At 42.8% G+C, this 15,900-nt stretch overlaps 1 protein-coding gene across 1 annotated transcript; it reads left to right on the top strand.

Moving 5' to 3' along the window:
* The first annotated feature begins 422 nt into the window (after nt 1–422).
* LOC139156627 (galectin-3-like) lies at nt 423–15,494 on the top strand. The gene is made up of 4 exons (XM_070732482.1): nt 423–541; nt 1,579–1,667; nt 12,625–12,793; nt 15,237–15,494. Exons 1-4 carry the CDS (start codon nt 428–430, stop codon nt 15,390–15,392), a joined length of 528 nt encoding a protein of 175 aa, XP_070588583.1. The 5' UTR covers nt 423–427; the 3' UTR covers nt 15,393–15,494.
* The last annotated feature ends 406 nt before the right edge of the window (nt 15,495–15,900 follow it).

Genomic DNA, 15,900 nt, shown 5'->3' with positions numbered 1-15,900 from the left:
AAGGGGCAGTAATAATTTGCCGTGGATCATGCAACCTTCTGAGAAAGCCAAACATTCCCAAAATTCAGAAAAAATATTACTACTGGCTTAGGAAAAAAGAGTTCTATATAACAATTTTCTTATTTTCTTCACAGCTATCAGATGCCCTATCGGGGTCCAACAATCGTAATCCAAGTATGCAACCGTCTCCTTGGGGAAATCAGCCGTGTACTTTAAGTTATCCTGGTGCGCCAGGCGCATATCCTGGAGCACCAGGCGCATATCCTGGAGCACCAGGAGCATATCCTGGAGCACCAGGAGCATATCCTGGAGCACCAGGAGCATTTCCCAGCACACCGGGCTCATATCCCACAGCACAAGGCACATGCCCAGGAGGAGGAGTACCTGTTTCATGCTTTGGAGGCCCACATTTTTGAACACACCAGGAATGGGTCCACTAGGAGCCTCAGGAATGTATCCTGTTCCTGGGCAGCCCCCAAGTGACAGTGGAGCACAGCCCACTGCACCACAAAGTGGACCTGGAGGATTTAATGCTCCATTGGTGAGAAAAATATATTCATGTTTCTGATTTGTGCACGGCAAGGGGGTACCTGCGTTGCTTTTTCAGTTTTTGATTAAAATTTCTCTTTTTTAAACAAAGAAACAGCAATTCTTCTTGGTAAGACCAAAATTAAACTCTGAATGTTTGCTGGGTGTTCAAATACAGTATTTCACTTCTAGGACAAGACCTTTTGGCTCCAAATTGAAGATCCCAAAGTTTAGTCAATTAGATGCAGATTGAACATCAGTGATGATTTATTGTAAATGCATTTAATGACACTCAAGCCCAACACATAGAAGGGAATTTAGCAAGATTGTCTAAGCTCCAGAAACCACGTTGAGGATCTTCTGAGCAGCTTCCTTTGCTGTTCCTCACCCATAGCCGGAAATTTTGCTCAACAAAGCAAACTACTTGCACCATTAAACATACACTATGAGAACTTAGAGGGAGTAGATGCCTTAATTTTTTCTTCCCAGATAAAGCTGTCCGACACAAGGAATCAAGGGATCGTTCAATAGCACAGTGAGTTTATTCCATGCAAACTATACTTAAGAATCAGATCTACTAATGGTCAAGGTGAACTGATGCCAGATAAGAGTTCGCATACTTCAATGGGGATACTGGACTTAAGGTCTCTTTTGGGGGCATTAGGGACTCCAGGCTGATGATACATTTGACCCTGCCCTCAGGCTCCATCTGGTCCTCTCCTATATAAACTAAACTTTGCCTTTCTTGCTCTTCTGGAATGCCCTTCCTCCCTCCTGGGGATCAAGACCACAGGTCAGAGATAGAAACTAGAGGCGGAATAATGTGGGAGAAAGCCTTTATCTGAGACCAAGAGGGGGCCCAAAGGAAAACAAGTTCAGAAATAACTTTACAAAAAAAGTTGTGGGAGGGTTAATAATGACAAGAGATATATTTATAATAAAAAGAAAGTCAAAAGTCAAGGCAGGCTACAGCATTAGACCTTGTTGGACTGTGGGCTCTTCAATGTTGTTAATTGGTTTGACATGATGTAATCTGTTTTTTGTCTTCAGATTGTCCCTTTTGACCTACCCCTTCATTCAGGACTTGTGCTTCGCTTGTTAATAACTATTACTGGGACAGTGAATCCAAAGCTGGACAGGTAACAAGGCAGGAATGATGGGGTGGTGGGTGATAGTAAGCCCGTTTCTTACAGGACACTGTTAGGTTTACTGCTGGATGGACTGCCCTTCGACATCCATTACTTGGGTGGGTGGGTGGGATTAGGAGGAACAAATTAAATCAAGGATGCATTAGGATTTGTGTGTGTGTTATAAGATGATGGCCATAATCAAAACCCTCCCCTTTATTACATGTACTGTAGCCAGTGGGATATAATGCGTAAGGTGTTAGGACAAGGGAAGAGGCACTAGGGTGGGGGTTCAAGACAACTAACAAATACTTTTCCAACAGGCTCTGTTTTGCAGGAGGGGGAAACACACTTAAAAGTATGTAAAATGGGTGAAAGAGTTCTATTGTCATTAAATGTGAACGGACTGTCATCGCAGAAAAAACGTTATAGAATCATGAAGCTGGCCAGGGATAAAGTATTTGGTTATCAGATCACGCTCCATTGTTAGCAGTGATTGAAATGGATGGTAGTAGACAACAAAGGATGTGGAGATACAACCCTGTGGTTTCGGCCAGTGAAAAAAATAGACTCAAATTACAAAAGGAATTGTGTGAATTCTTTAGTATTAACGAAACAGGAGAAATTAAGCAAACAATAGTTTGGGATACACACAAGGCTGTTATGAGAGGTAATTGTATTAGCACTGAAGCTTTTATTAAGAAATCTTGGGAAGTTGAAAGAGAAAGATTATTAAAAGAGATAGACCTAATCCAAGAGAGTCTGAAAATTACAAGAAATAGAGGCTGGAGTACATTATTATTATTTAAGAAAAAGAAACTACAATCTCTTGAGGAAAAGAGATGGAATAAAATGAAGATGATTGTAAAACAGAGAATTATGGGATGGGGGAACAAATCAATGAAACAAATGGTACACTATTTGAAAAAAAGAAAGGAGAAATCCCATATCCCTGCTTTAAAGGATAAGGAAGGTGCAATAAAACATAGTAATATAGAAATGGAAAAAATGAGAGACTTTTATGGGAATTTATACAAAAAAGAACATATCACAATGCAAACTATAGAAGTTAATGAGAAATTAACGGAAGAAGATAGACAAATCTTAAATACAAAAATAACAAATGATGAGATATCTAGAGTTATTAAAGGGTTGAAACCTGCTAAAGCCCCAGGCCCAGATGGTTTTACTGGTGAATATTATAAGACTTATAAGAATGAATTATTATCGCATTTGGAAAAATTGTTTAATAATGTTTTTCAGACCTTTGAAATTCCACAGTCATGGAAAATTTCAGAGATTATAACTATCCCAAAGCCGGATCGTGATTTAATGGATCCAGGTTCCTATCGCCCTATCAGCTTACTTAACCAGGATTACAAAATATTTATGAAAATATTGGCAAACAGGATAGAGGATATTTTACCAAAGATAATTGGAGAAGACCAATATGGATTTGTTAAAGGAAGAAGGATTTATGAACCAATTAGAAACGTTGTTAATGTGATACACCATGCTACCACTACCAAAAGAAAACTAGGTATTTTAAAGTTAGATGTGTACAAAGCTTTCGATAAAGTTAACCATGATTACTTGTTTCAATTGTGTAAAGATTTAAATATGGGAGATAGCTTCTGTAGAATTATAAAAGCAATTTATAAGGATAATATAGCTTATATTAGGGTAAATGGTAACAGAACAGAGAAGGTTAAAATTCAGAATGGAACTAAGCAGGGTTGCCCACTATCCCCAGTGTTATTTGCATTGGCAATTGAGGTCTTAGCAAATAAAATTAGAAATGACAAGGAGTGGAGAGGTTACCAAATAGGAAAACTTCAATTAAAATTAAATCTTTTTGCAGATGATGCTATAGTATTGACTGAAACCCCAATTGAAATGATGAAAAGAATAAAGATCTTATTCCAGGAATTTAAAGACCAGTCGGGTCTTACAATTAATATAGAGAAATCAGAGATAATTTGTTTAAATACAGGCCCTAAAGAGCAAATTGAGATACAAAAAGCGTCAGGATTGAAACTAGGATGTAAAAAAATGAAATACTTAGGAGTTTGGTTGTTAAAGAATCCCAACAAAATTGCGATGGTTAATTATAATTCAATATGGAAGAGACCTCAAAAGCAGATAAAAAACTGGAGGAAAAAAAGGTTGTGAAGAATTGCTAAGAGCCCTTAAAATGATGATTATACCAAAAATGATGTATTTATTTCAGGTTTTACCAGGTACCTTTCCTGGTGCAAAATTGAGAGAATGGATTGAAGGAAACAAAAGGCCTAGAATAAGGAAAAAATGGCTGTTTGCCCACGAGAAAGAGGGGGGGGAAGCCCGAGCTTAGAATTATATAGAGAAGCATTTCAAATAGAAAGATTAATGGAACTACAGTTATGGGGGGAAAAGAAGTGGGTGAAATTGGAAAAGGAAATTAATAATATAAATAATAAGGAGTTATTATTTAAAAAATGGAGTAAAATAGAAATTAATAATTTAACCGACCCTCTGAAAGCAGGTTTAGAAATATGGTTTAAATGGCAGGGGAAATGGGGAATTAGAAACTCAAAATTATCAACGTTACATGTATTGAATACAGGTAATGACGTTAACTTAAGCAGAATTATAAAAGAGTTAAATAGCAAAGGGATAATGAGAATTGAACAATTATATGAGAAGGACGGGAGAGTTAGCAGAACTCGGCTGGAATGGTGGCTGGGTCAACAGAAATGGCTGCAGATTAATGCAATAAGTAAATACTTAAATAAAAGTGAGAATAAAGAAGCTTTCTTGAGAGAAGAAAATTGTTTAGAGAAAATAATAAAAGAAAAGATTAATAATACAAAAGCTCAAGCTAGCAATATATGTAGAATGTTATTGTAAGCAGAAGAGGAAGTAATAAAAGGTTTGACAAGATGCTGGCAAAATGATTTACAAATAGATGAAAGTGAAATGAAAGAAATAGTAGAAACTATACATAAAATTAAAAACACAAGAGTTAAAGAGATGAGAAGAAAAATCTTACACAAATGGTATTATACACCAGCACAACTTGCACACTTCCAGGGGAAAGAGAAAGGTAATTGTTGGCATGGTTGCCAAAAGAAAGGAATTTTCATGCATATGTTCTGGGAGTGTGTAGAAATTCAGAAATTTTGGAAGGAAGTGCAGAATGAAATAAATAAAATGTTAAATATTAATTGGACAATTACAAAAGAAATAGCAATTTTAATTAAACAAAGAGAACTAAGAGATTTTAAAGAAATAAAAACTGCAGCATTGGAAAGTGCTCAAGCGGTAGTGGTATTGGATTGGAAAGAGTCTATAAAATGGACATTACAGAACTGGTACTGGTACTGGTACATGGTGGATCACATACATTTTGAAATCATGGAAATAAGATTAAACAACTTTGATGAAAACAAACTGGAGAAGCTGATGGTATGATGGAATAAGGTGAAAGGTTATATGTTGAGTAGAATCTGTGATGCAAATGTGAAAAATAAACTCCAATCACTCTTTCAGTAATAACAAATGCAAAGTAGAGCCAAGGAAATAAATATATATATATATATATATATATATATATATATATATATATATATAAACTAGTAAATTTTTGAACCCCCCGCAATGGGTGGTGGTGGTGATGGGGGTTCTTTTGTCGGTCAGATGATGGGCACATGCACTGTGCACTGTTTTATGTTTGTTTTTTATGTAACCATATTTACAAAATCAATAAAAATATATTTTTTTAAAAAAGGTGTTAGGACAAGGATTGTGAATAATCCTTCACAGGCTTGCTATTGTAAGAAAAAAAAAGGAAAGATGGTCTCTTTGAGATCTAAGATTAAAAAGCAGGATATAAATCTAACGATCAGAACAGGGCACATTTTGACTCGATCAATTTGGAGGGTTCTGGAGGCTGCAGAAAGCATGCTGAAGGCTTACATGCAGTCTCTCCTTCCCAGTTTGCAGCTGTGGATTAAATGGACAATTTAATTCAAGTTGCTGGGGGCCATGAGCGATAGTTTCGCTCTGGCCAGTAGTATGAATGAGGGATGATTGAATATTATTTATCCTGGGTTTTATTTTTTACTTATTTTTATCCATTGTACTGTAGAATTTTACTCTTTGTTACTATTTTATTACTAGGATAGCGCTATTTCGGTCTTGTTCTGGCCTCACCAGCTAGCCATACTCTTACTGGGATTTGATCCTGGGGCTTCTGCCTTGTAAGGCAGTAAGGGTATGACTAGCTGATGAGGCCAGAACAAGGCCGAAATAGCGCTATCCTAGTCTCCCTTAATTTTAAAAATTCAGTAAAAACATGTGATACATATAGAACATAGTTTGTTGGCTATGAATAAATTAACTGCCTTGAAATGGCCGTGGGTTGGGCCTAGAGGCAAAAAGAAGCTGTGACGTTCCTTCAATATACCAGGGTAATCCAACAGAAAAAAACAATATATATATAATTGAAATTAAATGAAAGTCCTTGTCTTGTATCACTCACCTCTTTGCATTTGCAAGACATTTGGCATATTTGCTATGGCTAGAACTGCTGGAGCTTATGTAATGTCTCCCTTGGGCCTTCCTAGTACCCCACCCCACCTCATCTTCTTCATTATTGTTGCTGCTGTTATTTTAAATGCCATGCTGGTAGGATGCAAAGCAAGGTGCCAGCCTGTAACATCCTCCTTCATTGTAAGGATACCTCTGATGAGTAGCTGTCCTCTAGTACAGTGTTTCCCAACCTTGGCAACTTGAAGATATTTGGACTTCAACTCCCAGAATTCCCCAGCCAGCATTTGCTGGCTGGGGAATTCTGGGAGTTGATGTCCAAATATCTTCAAGTTGCCAAGGTTGGGAAACACTGCTCTAGTACTTGGTCTGGGATTGTGTCCACCTGCCCAGAAAACTCTTGACTTGCTTCAAACACTCAGAAGATAAATAGGAGACATTGTAATAGACTGTTCTACCCCACTCCCCTCTTTGGCTTCTGGTTTTATTAAGCTTCTGTGATTTTAACTTTCTAAGAATGTGTATGGAACCGAAATGGATATAGAAGTATGATTACAAATAAAATTTGTATGTGAGAGGAATACTTTGCTTTACAGCCCACAAGGTTCTCATTTAAAGTTTTTATAGTAAAATAAAATAGCCTGACGATTCCTATAAGCACATTGACAACTGGGGAGCCAAGTTTTCAAGTTAATAATTAAATTGATGAATGTAATAAATAGAGCAGCTTTGTTTTGTAAGCTTCCTGTAGAGCATGAGTCTATGGAGATTCTCAGTCAGAGGTGTGCTTTTTTTCTTTCAAGAGGCAACTGAACTTTCTGGTTTTTATTTATTTGAACTTACATGCCGCCCAACTCCCAGAGGACATTTTTAAAATTTATTTTTATTTTATTTATTTGTTTTGTCAAGTACGTATTGGTGATATACAAAGATATAATAATATTCATATACAGGATACTAGTAAAAGAGAAACATTAGGACAGATGACAGAAGGCACTTTGGTGCACTTATGCACGCTCCTTACTGACCTCTTAGGAATTGGAAGAGGTCAACAGTGGATAGTCCAAGGGTAAAGTTTTGGGGGTTAGGTGACGAAACCACAGAGTCTGGTAGTGAGTTCCATGCATCAACTACTTGGTTACTAAAGTTGTATTTCCTTCTCATCCAAGACATTTCTTCAACTCTGATTGGATGGTGGGGGATGGAAGGATTTATATGCCTTGCAGACAGCTGGTTATTTCATTGTATTAGTGAAGAGTCCAGAGACAAGAGGCTAACAAGACGGTTTCTTTTATTCAGCTCTTTAAGACAAGTGACATTCAGCTGGAACACGTCTGCTTTAACAGAGAACAGGCACTCCTTTTATACTTTTGCGGCTCCCGCCATAAGAGAACTGTCAGCGTCTGAGCCAATCAGGCGCCACTTCCATTTTTACACAGTTTGCATAGAGACAGCATTTTTTTTACATAGGAGCAACTATTTACATAGGATTCAACACCCCTCCCTCCTTAGTCAGAGACAAGTCAATCTGCCAGCCATGTGACAAAGTCCTCCAATCGGCTTGGCCTACACAGAGTTCTTTCTGACCTGCGCAGATCATTCGAGTCCTCGCTTTCAACGGTGGAGGTCGGTTCGCTTGTACCTCCACAGTGCGGCTGGGGCCGAGGCTGAGCTCCGGCCTGCTGTGTTGAGTGGGCAGGCACAATACCGACCTCCGAGGACGAAGATGGCTCGACATCGCTGGAGGACCTGTCCCGTCTTGGTAAGTCCATTTGTATGTCCATTAAGACGGGTTGCGCGCTAAAGTCTGATAGGGGGGAAGAGTCTGTATTAGCGGTTTGTACAGGGGAGGCTTCAATGCACCTTCGTAAATGATCGATATGCCTTCTCCACATTCGGCCATCATCCAATTTTACAACATAAGTTTTAGGGGCTGTTTGCTGTACAATTGTTCCCTTCATCCAATTTAACCCCCCATCAAATTTTTTTGCAAAAATACTTTGACCCAAGTACAATTGTCTTTCAGGATTTACATACATAGGATTATGAGTGCAATACCTTGGGTGTAATCTATCCAGTGGGGATCTGAGTTTCCTTCCCATTAGGATTTCAGCAGGACTTTTGTGTGTGTGGGAGTTAGGTGTGATATGCTGTGTTAACAAAAATTGGTCCAGATGCTGTTGTACATCCCCAGGGCCTGACCTGCGCAATGCCTCTTTTGCCACCCGAACGTACCGTTCTGCCAACCCGTTAGCCCATGGCGAGTAAGGCGAGATGAGAGCATGTCTGACCCCCAAGTTATCTAAGAACAATTCAAATTGCCTGGCTGTCAATTGGGGCCCATTGTCTGACACTAAGATGTCAGGACAGTCATGGGTGGCAAACAAATGGCGCAGAACCTTTATGGTAGCACTAGTGGTTATGTTATTCATTGCAATAATTTCAACCCACCTTGAAAATGCATCTACCACTATCAAGAAATATTGAGACCCCACTGGCCCTGCAAAATCAATATGGACCCTGGACCAAGGCCCTGCAGGTTGCTCCCACTCGACTGGAGCTGTTTTGGGGGGATTTGGCCGTGACTCTTGGCATGGGTCACACTTGGCTACCCACCTTTCAATGTCTGCATCCAGACCAGGCCACCATAAGTGCCCCCTGGCTAAGCCCTTCATCCTTACAATACCAGGATGGCCCACATGTAACATAGTGAGTACTTGATTACTCTATCACCCCACAACAGACAACCCTTTACATATGACAGTTCCAGTCTTTTGTTTTTAAACTCAATTAAGTTTGCTTCTAAAGAGTCGTTATGCCACCCCTTCAGAACACAATTTACCACCTTTTGTAAAATCTGATCTTGCTGAGTGTGGTCAGCAACCTCTTTTGCTGTTGTTAGTGGGTTATCCTCAAGCTCTAGAATTAAAACATCAGCAGATGGGGCTGGGTCCTCAACTATTTCTGCCATGGGGCACCTACTTAAACCATCTGCGTGGTTGATGGCTTTACCTCCTTTATGAATAAGGTCATACTGGTAACCTGAAAGAAACAATGCCCATCTGATTAGTCTAGGAGACATAAATGGAGGTGTTGGTTTGTTAGGGGCTAGCAGGCCTAGCAAGAGTTTGTGGTCAGTGACTAACTCAAATTTCCTGCCAAAAAGGTAGTTATGAAACTTTTTTACGCCAGCCACTATAGCTAGAGCCTCTTTATCTAGCTGGCTGTAATTTCTCTCTGTGCTAGTCATTGTCCTGGAAAAGAAAGCAATTGGGGCTTCTGTATTATTTGGCAAGACATGTGCCAAGACCCCCCCGACCCCATACTAGGGACGCATCACACGTAAGCCTGACGGGTAGCAAAGTGCTGTACTGAACTACCACACTTTTGGAAGTTAACAACTGCTTTATTTGCGAAAAGGCTTCGTGCACAGTTCTCCTCCATGTCCAAGGAGTTCCCTTCTGAAGCACCCGGTGTAGAGGCTCTGCTGCTGTTTCCTTCTGCTTTAAAAAAACAGAATAAAAATTTAGAAGGCCTAAAAATGCCTGCAATTCTGTCTTATTCTGTGGCTCTGGGGCTTCTCTAATGGCTTTTAATTTTTCAGTAGTGGGGTGGATGCCTTCGCCATCAATCCTATACCCTAAGAATTCCACACTGCTAGTTCCCCAAATGCACTTGTCTGGTTTGATTCTTAGGCCTTTAGCTTGCAGTCTATGTAATACCTCCCTTATTCTCTGGTTGAGTTGAGATTGGTTTTCTCCTGAAATTAATATGTCATCAAAATAGGGAATAGTGCCCTTAATTCCTGACAACAAGCGTTCCATTATGCTTTGAAAAATCCCAGGGGCTATGCTTACCCCAAATTGCAATCTGGTACATTTAAACGCCCCCCCTGTGAGTGACAATAGTCTGCGCGAGTGCGGTTGGCTCATTGACAGGGAGCTGTTGATAAGCTTGCACCAAATCGATCTTGGCGAACACTTTCCCTTCCCCCAGGGAGTGAAGAAGTTGTTGCACCACAGGAATGGGGTAAGGGTGATGTTGGAGTGCCTTGTTAAGCGTTGACTTATAGTCAGCGCAAACCCTCAAAGAGCCATCAGGCTTTAAAGGCGTGACTATGGGTGTCTTCCAAGGCCCTTGATCCACAGGGACTAAAATGCCCTGGCCTATAAGCTTGTCAAGCTGTAGATCAAGCTTTGGAAGAAGAGGTAGGGGAACCCTAAGGAGTTTTAGCCTGACAGGGGGAACCTTAGGGTCAATAGAAAAAGAGATAGGTGGCCCTTTGTAAGACCCCAAGGTGGAGCTAAAGACCTCAGGGAATTCCTGCAAGAAGTTGGGAATGTCAACAGATTTGACATTACAAATACCAGAGATTTCAATACCCAAAGGATCCATCCATGCCAATCCCAGAAGAGAGTCCAAAGACGGGCTACAAGAATGGTGGAAGGTCTTAAGCATAAAACGTATCAGGAAAGACTTAATGAACTCAATCTGTATAGTCTGGAGGACAGAAGGAAAAGGGGGGACATGATCGAAACATTTAAATATATTAAAGGGTTAAATAAGGTCCAGGAGGGAAGTGTTTTTAATAGGAAAGTGAACACAAGAACAATGGGACACAATCTAAAGTTAGTTGGGGGAAAGATCAAAAGCAACATGAGAAAATATTATTTTACTGAAAGAGTAGTAGATCCTTGGAACAAACTTCCAGCAGACATGGTAGATAAATCCACAGTAACTGAATTTAAACATGCCTGGGATAAACATATAGCCATCCTAAGATAAAATACAGAAAATAGTATAAGGGCAGACTAGATGGACCATGAGGTCTTTTTCTGCCGTCAGACTTCTATGTTTCTATGTTTCTAAGAGAGTGCCTAGCCCCTGCAACAACAATCAAAGGAAGGTTACATTTGACATTTTTGAACATAATTGGTACATTTACCTTCCCCAATACTGGTATTATTCCCCCCTGAAAATCCTTAATTACTAAAGTAGTATGCATAAGAGCAGATTTTGAGAGACTAGGCATGTACAATTTTAGCTTTTCCCATGGCATAATGATATACTTAGACCCAGTGTCCAGTTCCATGCTGCACGGCTTGTTGTTTAGGAGCAGCAAAATTATGATTTTGCTCCTGTTTTTTGTTGCCGTGCTATTTATGGAAAAATGTTTTTTACCTCTTGCGTAGTCACGGTTGACGGTTGAGCTGTTTCTGCGGGCGGAAAACCGAGGAAGTCTGTTTTCGCGCGGTTGAGCTGTTTGGGTCTGGAACCGAGGAGGTCGCGGTGTGGAAAAAGAGTCTTCTGGCATGGGGGCTCTGCAGGCTTCAGTGATATGGCCCTGCCGGTTGCAGCGGCAGCAGATGGCATCCCGGAAAGGGCAGCGTTGGCATGGATGGTTCCCTCGGCAGCCGGAGCAGGGGGCGACGGGGCGAGGGTATCTGGGTTGTCTCGACTGATCCTGTTGCAGCAGGAAACAGCTGTCCTCGGTGAAGGCAGGTGGGCTGAGGTCGTCTGGGGCCTCGGCGCGGGAAGCTTTGGAGTCGATCTGGGCGACGACTTCCTGCTTGTCATGTTTCTTTAACTCCTTGGCAGCAGCGTCGGCGACTTCTGCGGTTTGTGCCAGCTTGATTACTGCTTGGAGAGAAGGCTCGTCTTCTGTGAGGAGCTTGTTGCGGACCGTAGCATTTTTCATGCCGAAAATGAGGGCATCGGTGAGGCGAGCTTCTGGGTTGTCAAATTTACATTTTGACAGCACCGTACGAAGACGCGTAGTGAACTGGTTTATTGACTCGGATTCGAGCTGGCCCATTCTGGAAAACTGGTGCCGGAACACGATGGCTGGCTTCGTGGGCTTGAAGTGGGCGGCGAGCTTGGTTTTCAGGACGTCCCAAGCGACGGAGTTGGCCGGTAGCGGATCGGTTAGTGTCTGGGCGAGATCGAATATCTCTGAGCCGCAGTAGTTCAGGAAGATTGCCCGCTTCCGTTCGGTGTCGGCGTCCAGTATCCCGGCAGCTTCGAGGAAGATCTCGAACTTGGCCATGTAGGCGTCCCAGGAGGATTTCTCCGGATCGAAGAACTCAGGAGCCCGGCCGACTGGCAGGTTGTTCATGGTGAGAGCGTGGTTATCCCATCCTCGTCGCCAGTGAAGAGTCCAGAGACAGGAGGCTAACAAGACGGTTCCTTTTATTCAGCTCTTTAAGACAAGTGACATTCAGCTGGAACACGTCTGCTTTAACAGAGAACAGGCGCTCCTTTTCTACTTTTGCGGCTCCGGCCAAAAGAGAACTGTCAGCGTCTGAGCCAATCAGGCGCGACTTCTATTTTTACACAGTTTGCATAGAGACAGCATTTTTTTTACATAGGAGCAACTATTTACATAGGATTCAACAATTAGAACCTTGGAATAACAAGTTTGTGCCCTCATTTCTCGCAGATTTCAAGTAGATTTGAAGAAAGGCGATGACATTGCTTTCCATTTCAATCCTCGCTTCCCTGAGGACAACAGGAAGGTGATTGTATGCAACACCAAGATTCAAAATGTTTGGGGGACGGAAGACCGGACGGCACCCAGGTTTCCTTTTGAGGCTGGCAAACCTTTTAAGGTAAAGTTTTTGTGTCAGGTGTCCTTTTGATAGCTATTTATTTATTTATTGGATTTGTATCCCACCCCTTTCCGTAGACTCGGGGCGGCTAACAACAATTATAAAAACAGCATGTAACAATCCAATCCAATACTAAAATAACTAAAAAACCAATCAAGGATGAACTTGATTGCCTGGAAATTATTTATGTGAATATTGCAAGGATAGTTTAATTTACCTGATTCCATTTCTATTACTCATGTTCACGCTTAAGACCATCCATCAGAATTCCCAGAAATACCCAAACTGAGTGGGAATTTTAATAGTTGGGAATTGTAGTACCCCTGGAAGGGCTTCAGGCTAAGAAAGACGGGTTGCATGTACAGTATTACATTCATTCAACAAAAGCTGGAAAAATACTTAGTGATTGCATTTGAACCATTTGTTTCCCTTTACTGTTAATTTCGGTGTGTATCTTTGCTGTTGGATATTGTACAAGTCTAAATTATTTGATTAGTAAATGGTTCAATTTATTACACAGAAAATGGCTCAATCACTAACCATTTTAAGCGAGCCCTGTGAACGCTTCTAATCCTGCCGCCTTGTTTCTACATAGCACCTAAAGCAAGATAGAGAACTGGTTCTGATATGAGGGTTGTAAATCAGATGACATCAAAGGATGAATAGGAAGCTTCTTACTGCCCCCCCTCCCCCTCCAGGGATGCCCTGACATCCTCATTTTTCTGCATAGGAAGCAGAGCATTGTCGTTCCCAGTGTACTTCAACAGAGGCAATCATAAAGGTTCTTGGATGATTACCAGAAAGTGATTAAAAACTAGACTTAAAATGAGAGTAAAATGCAAGAGAACATTGTCAGTTTAGTTGGATTGAGTTCCATAAGTTTTTGTCAGTATAGTCTGATTGCACTAGTCCAGTGATGGCGAACCTATGGAATGGGCGCCAAAGGTGGCACACGGAGCCATATCTGCCTACACGCGAGCCGTTGCCCAAGCTGAGCTCCAACGTGCATGTATGTACCGGCCAGCTGATTTTTGGCTTGCACAGAGGCTCTGGGAGGGTGTTTTTGGCTTCCAGAGAGGCTCTGGGGGATGGGGGGGGCATTTTTACACACACACACCGGCTCCAGGGAACCTGGGGAGGAGAAAACACGAGCCTGCTAGGCCCGCCAGAAGTTGGGAAACAGACTGTTTCTGGATCCAAGAGGGCCTCTGGGGGCCGGAGGAAGCTGTTTTTGCCCTCCCCAGGCATTGAATTATGGGTGTGTGCATGCATGATATTTTAAAAAAAATCACTCACCCAAAAACCTCTGATGCTGAATTTAGCATTGCTCTCTTTTGAGGCTCATGAGGCTGGAAGAGGCCACTTTTCTCACTACATTTCCTGGTTTCATACAATATTTGTGGTGGGGTTTTTTTGTGTGTAAGCATATCAAACACAAAATGCTAGTTCTGCAAGTCCATAGTGCCCAGTGCAAAAAACCAAGATTTAGGTTACATGAATTCATGGTGTTTCTGTAATTTTTATTACAGTGATCCCTCGATCATCGCGAGGGTTCCGTTCCAGGACCCCTCGCGATGATCGATTTGTCGCGAAGTAGCGGTGCGGAAGTAAAAACACCATCTGCGCATGCGCAGATGGTGTTTTTATTTCCACCGCAGCAGCGAGGAGTCGAAGATTGGGTTTCCCCGCCGCCTCGCTGCTGCTGCTTGTCCGCGCGCGTGCCGCCCGCCCGCCCACGCTGTTGCTGGGGCCGCTTCCCAGCTGAGAAGCGGCCCTGGGGTTTCCCCGCGCGCGCGCGCGTGCCGCCCGCCCCCCCACGCTGTTGCTGGGGCCGCTTCCCAGCTGAGAAGCGGCCCTGGGGTTTCCCCGCCCGCGCGCGTGCCGCCCACCCCCCCACGCTGTTGCTGGGGCCGCTTCCCAGCTGAGAAGCGGCCCTGGGGTTTCCCCGCGCGCGCGCGTGCCGCCCGCCCCCCCCACGCTGTTGCTGGGGCCGCTTCCCAGCTGAGAAGCAGCCCTGGGGTTTCCCCGCGCCGCGCGCGTGCCGCCCACCCCCCCCACGCTGTTGCTGGGGTCGCTTCCCAGCTGAGAAGCGGCCCTGGGGTTTCCCCGCGCGCGGGCGTGCCGCCCACCCACCCCCACGCTGTTGCTGGGGCCGCTTCCCAGCTGAGAAGCGGCCCTGGGGTTTCCCCGCGCCTGTGCCGCCCACCCGCCCACGCCATTGCTCGCGCCTTACCGGGGCAAGAGGGGGAAGACCCAGGGAAGCCTCTGCCCGGCGGGGAAACTCCACCATCTACGCATGCGTGGAAGGGCACGCATGCGCAGATGGTGGAGTTTACTTCCGGGTTGAAAACTCGCGATATAGCGTTTCGCAGTAGGTGAGATCGCGAAACTCGAGGGACCACTGTATAACTTTTTAGGAATGTTTAAATCTGTCTTTTTACAGATTCAGATTCTGTGTGAAGCAGATCAACTGAAGGTAGCTGTTGATGACGCTCATCTCATGCAGTACAAGCACCGCATTAAAGAGCTGCAGCAGATCACCAAGCTGTATGTTTCTGGGGATGTCACCCTCACCAGTGTCACGCCTTTCATGATCTAAGCCAAGACTTTGGCCCATTGCAGCCTAGTGCTTAACATCCCTATAAAACTAAAAAGAGATATACTGTATTATATAGACTAAGAAATAAAACTCTTAAAGGCTACCAGTCTTGTGTATGAATAGTTTTGCTCAGAATGATAGCTATAAGCCATTGCAGTCATAAATTTCTCACTACATTTCCTGGTTTCATACAATATTTGTGGTGGGGTTTTTTTGTGTGTAAGCATATCAAACACAAAATGCTAGTTCTGCAAGTCCATAGTGCCCAGTGCAAAAAACCAAGATTTAGGTTACATGAATTCATGGTGTTTCTGTAATTTTTATTACAGTGATCCCTCGATCATCGCGAGGGTTCCGTTCCAGGACCCCTCGCGATGATCGATTTGTCGCGAAGTAGCGGTGCGGAAGTAAAAACACCATCTGCGCATGCGCAGATGGTGTTTTTATTTCCACCGCAGCAGCGAGGAGTCGAAGATTGGGTTTACCCGCCGCCTCGCTGCTGCTGCTT

This window comes from Erythrolamprus reginae, chromosome 1, assembly GCF_031021105.1.
Source record: "Erythrolamprus reginae isolate rEryReg1 chromosome 1, rEryReg1.hap1, whole genome shotgun sequence".
Taxonomy (NCBI): domain Eukaryota; kingdom Metazoa; phylum Chordata; class Lepidosauria; order Squamata; family Dipsadidae; genus Erythrolamprus; species Erythrolamprus reginae.
Note: the sequence above shows the minus strand (reverse complement) of the source record. Positions and strands in the feature narration are given on the sequence as shown.

Coding starts and splice junctions, on each gene's coding strand:
- LOC139156627 (XM_070732482.1), top strand. CDS start 428: ATGGGTCCACTAGGAGCCTCAGGAATGTATCCTGTTCCTGGGCAGCCC. Junction 542..1,578: donor GAGGATTTAATGCTCCATTG/GTGAGAAAAATA, acceptor TTTTGTCTTCAG/ATTGTCCCTTTTGACCTACC. Junction 12,794..15,236: donor AGGCTGGCAAACCTTTTAAG/GTAAAGTTTTTG, acceptor GTCTTTTTACAG/ATTCAGATTCTGTGTGAAGC.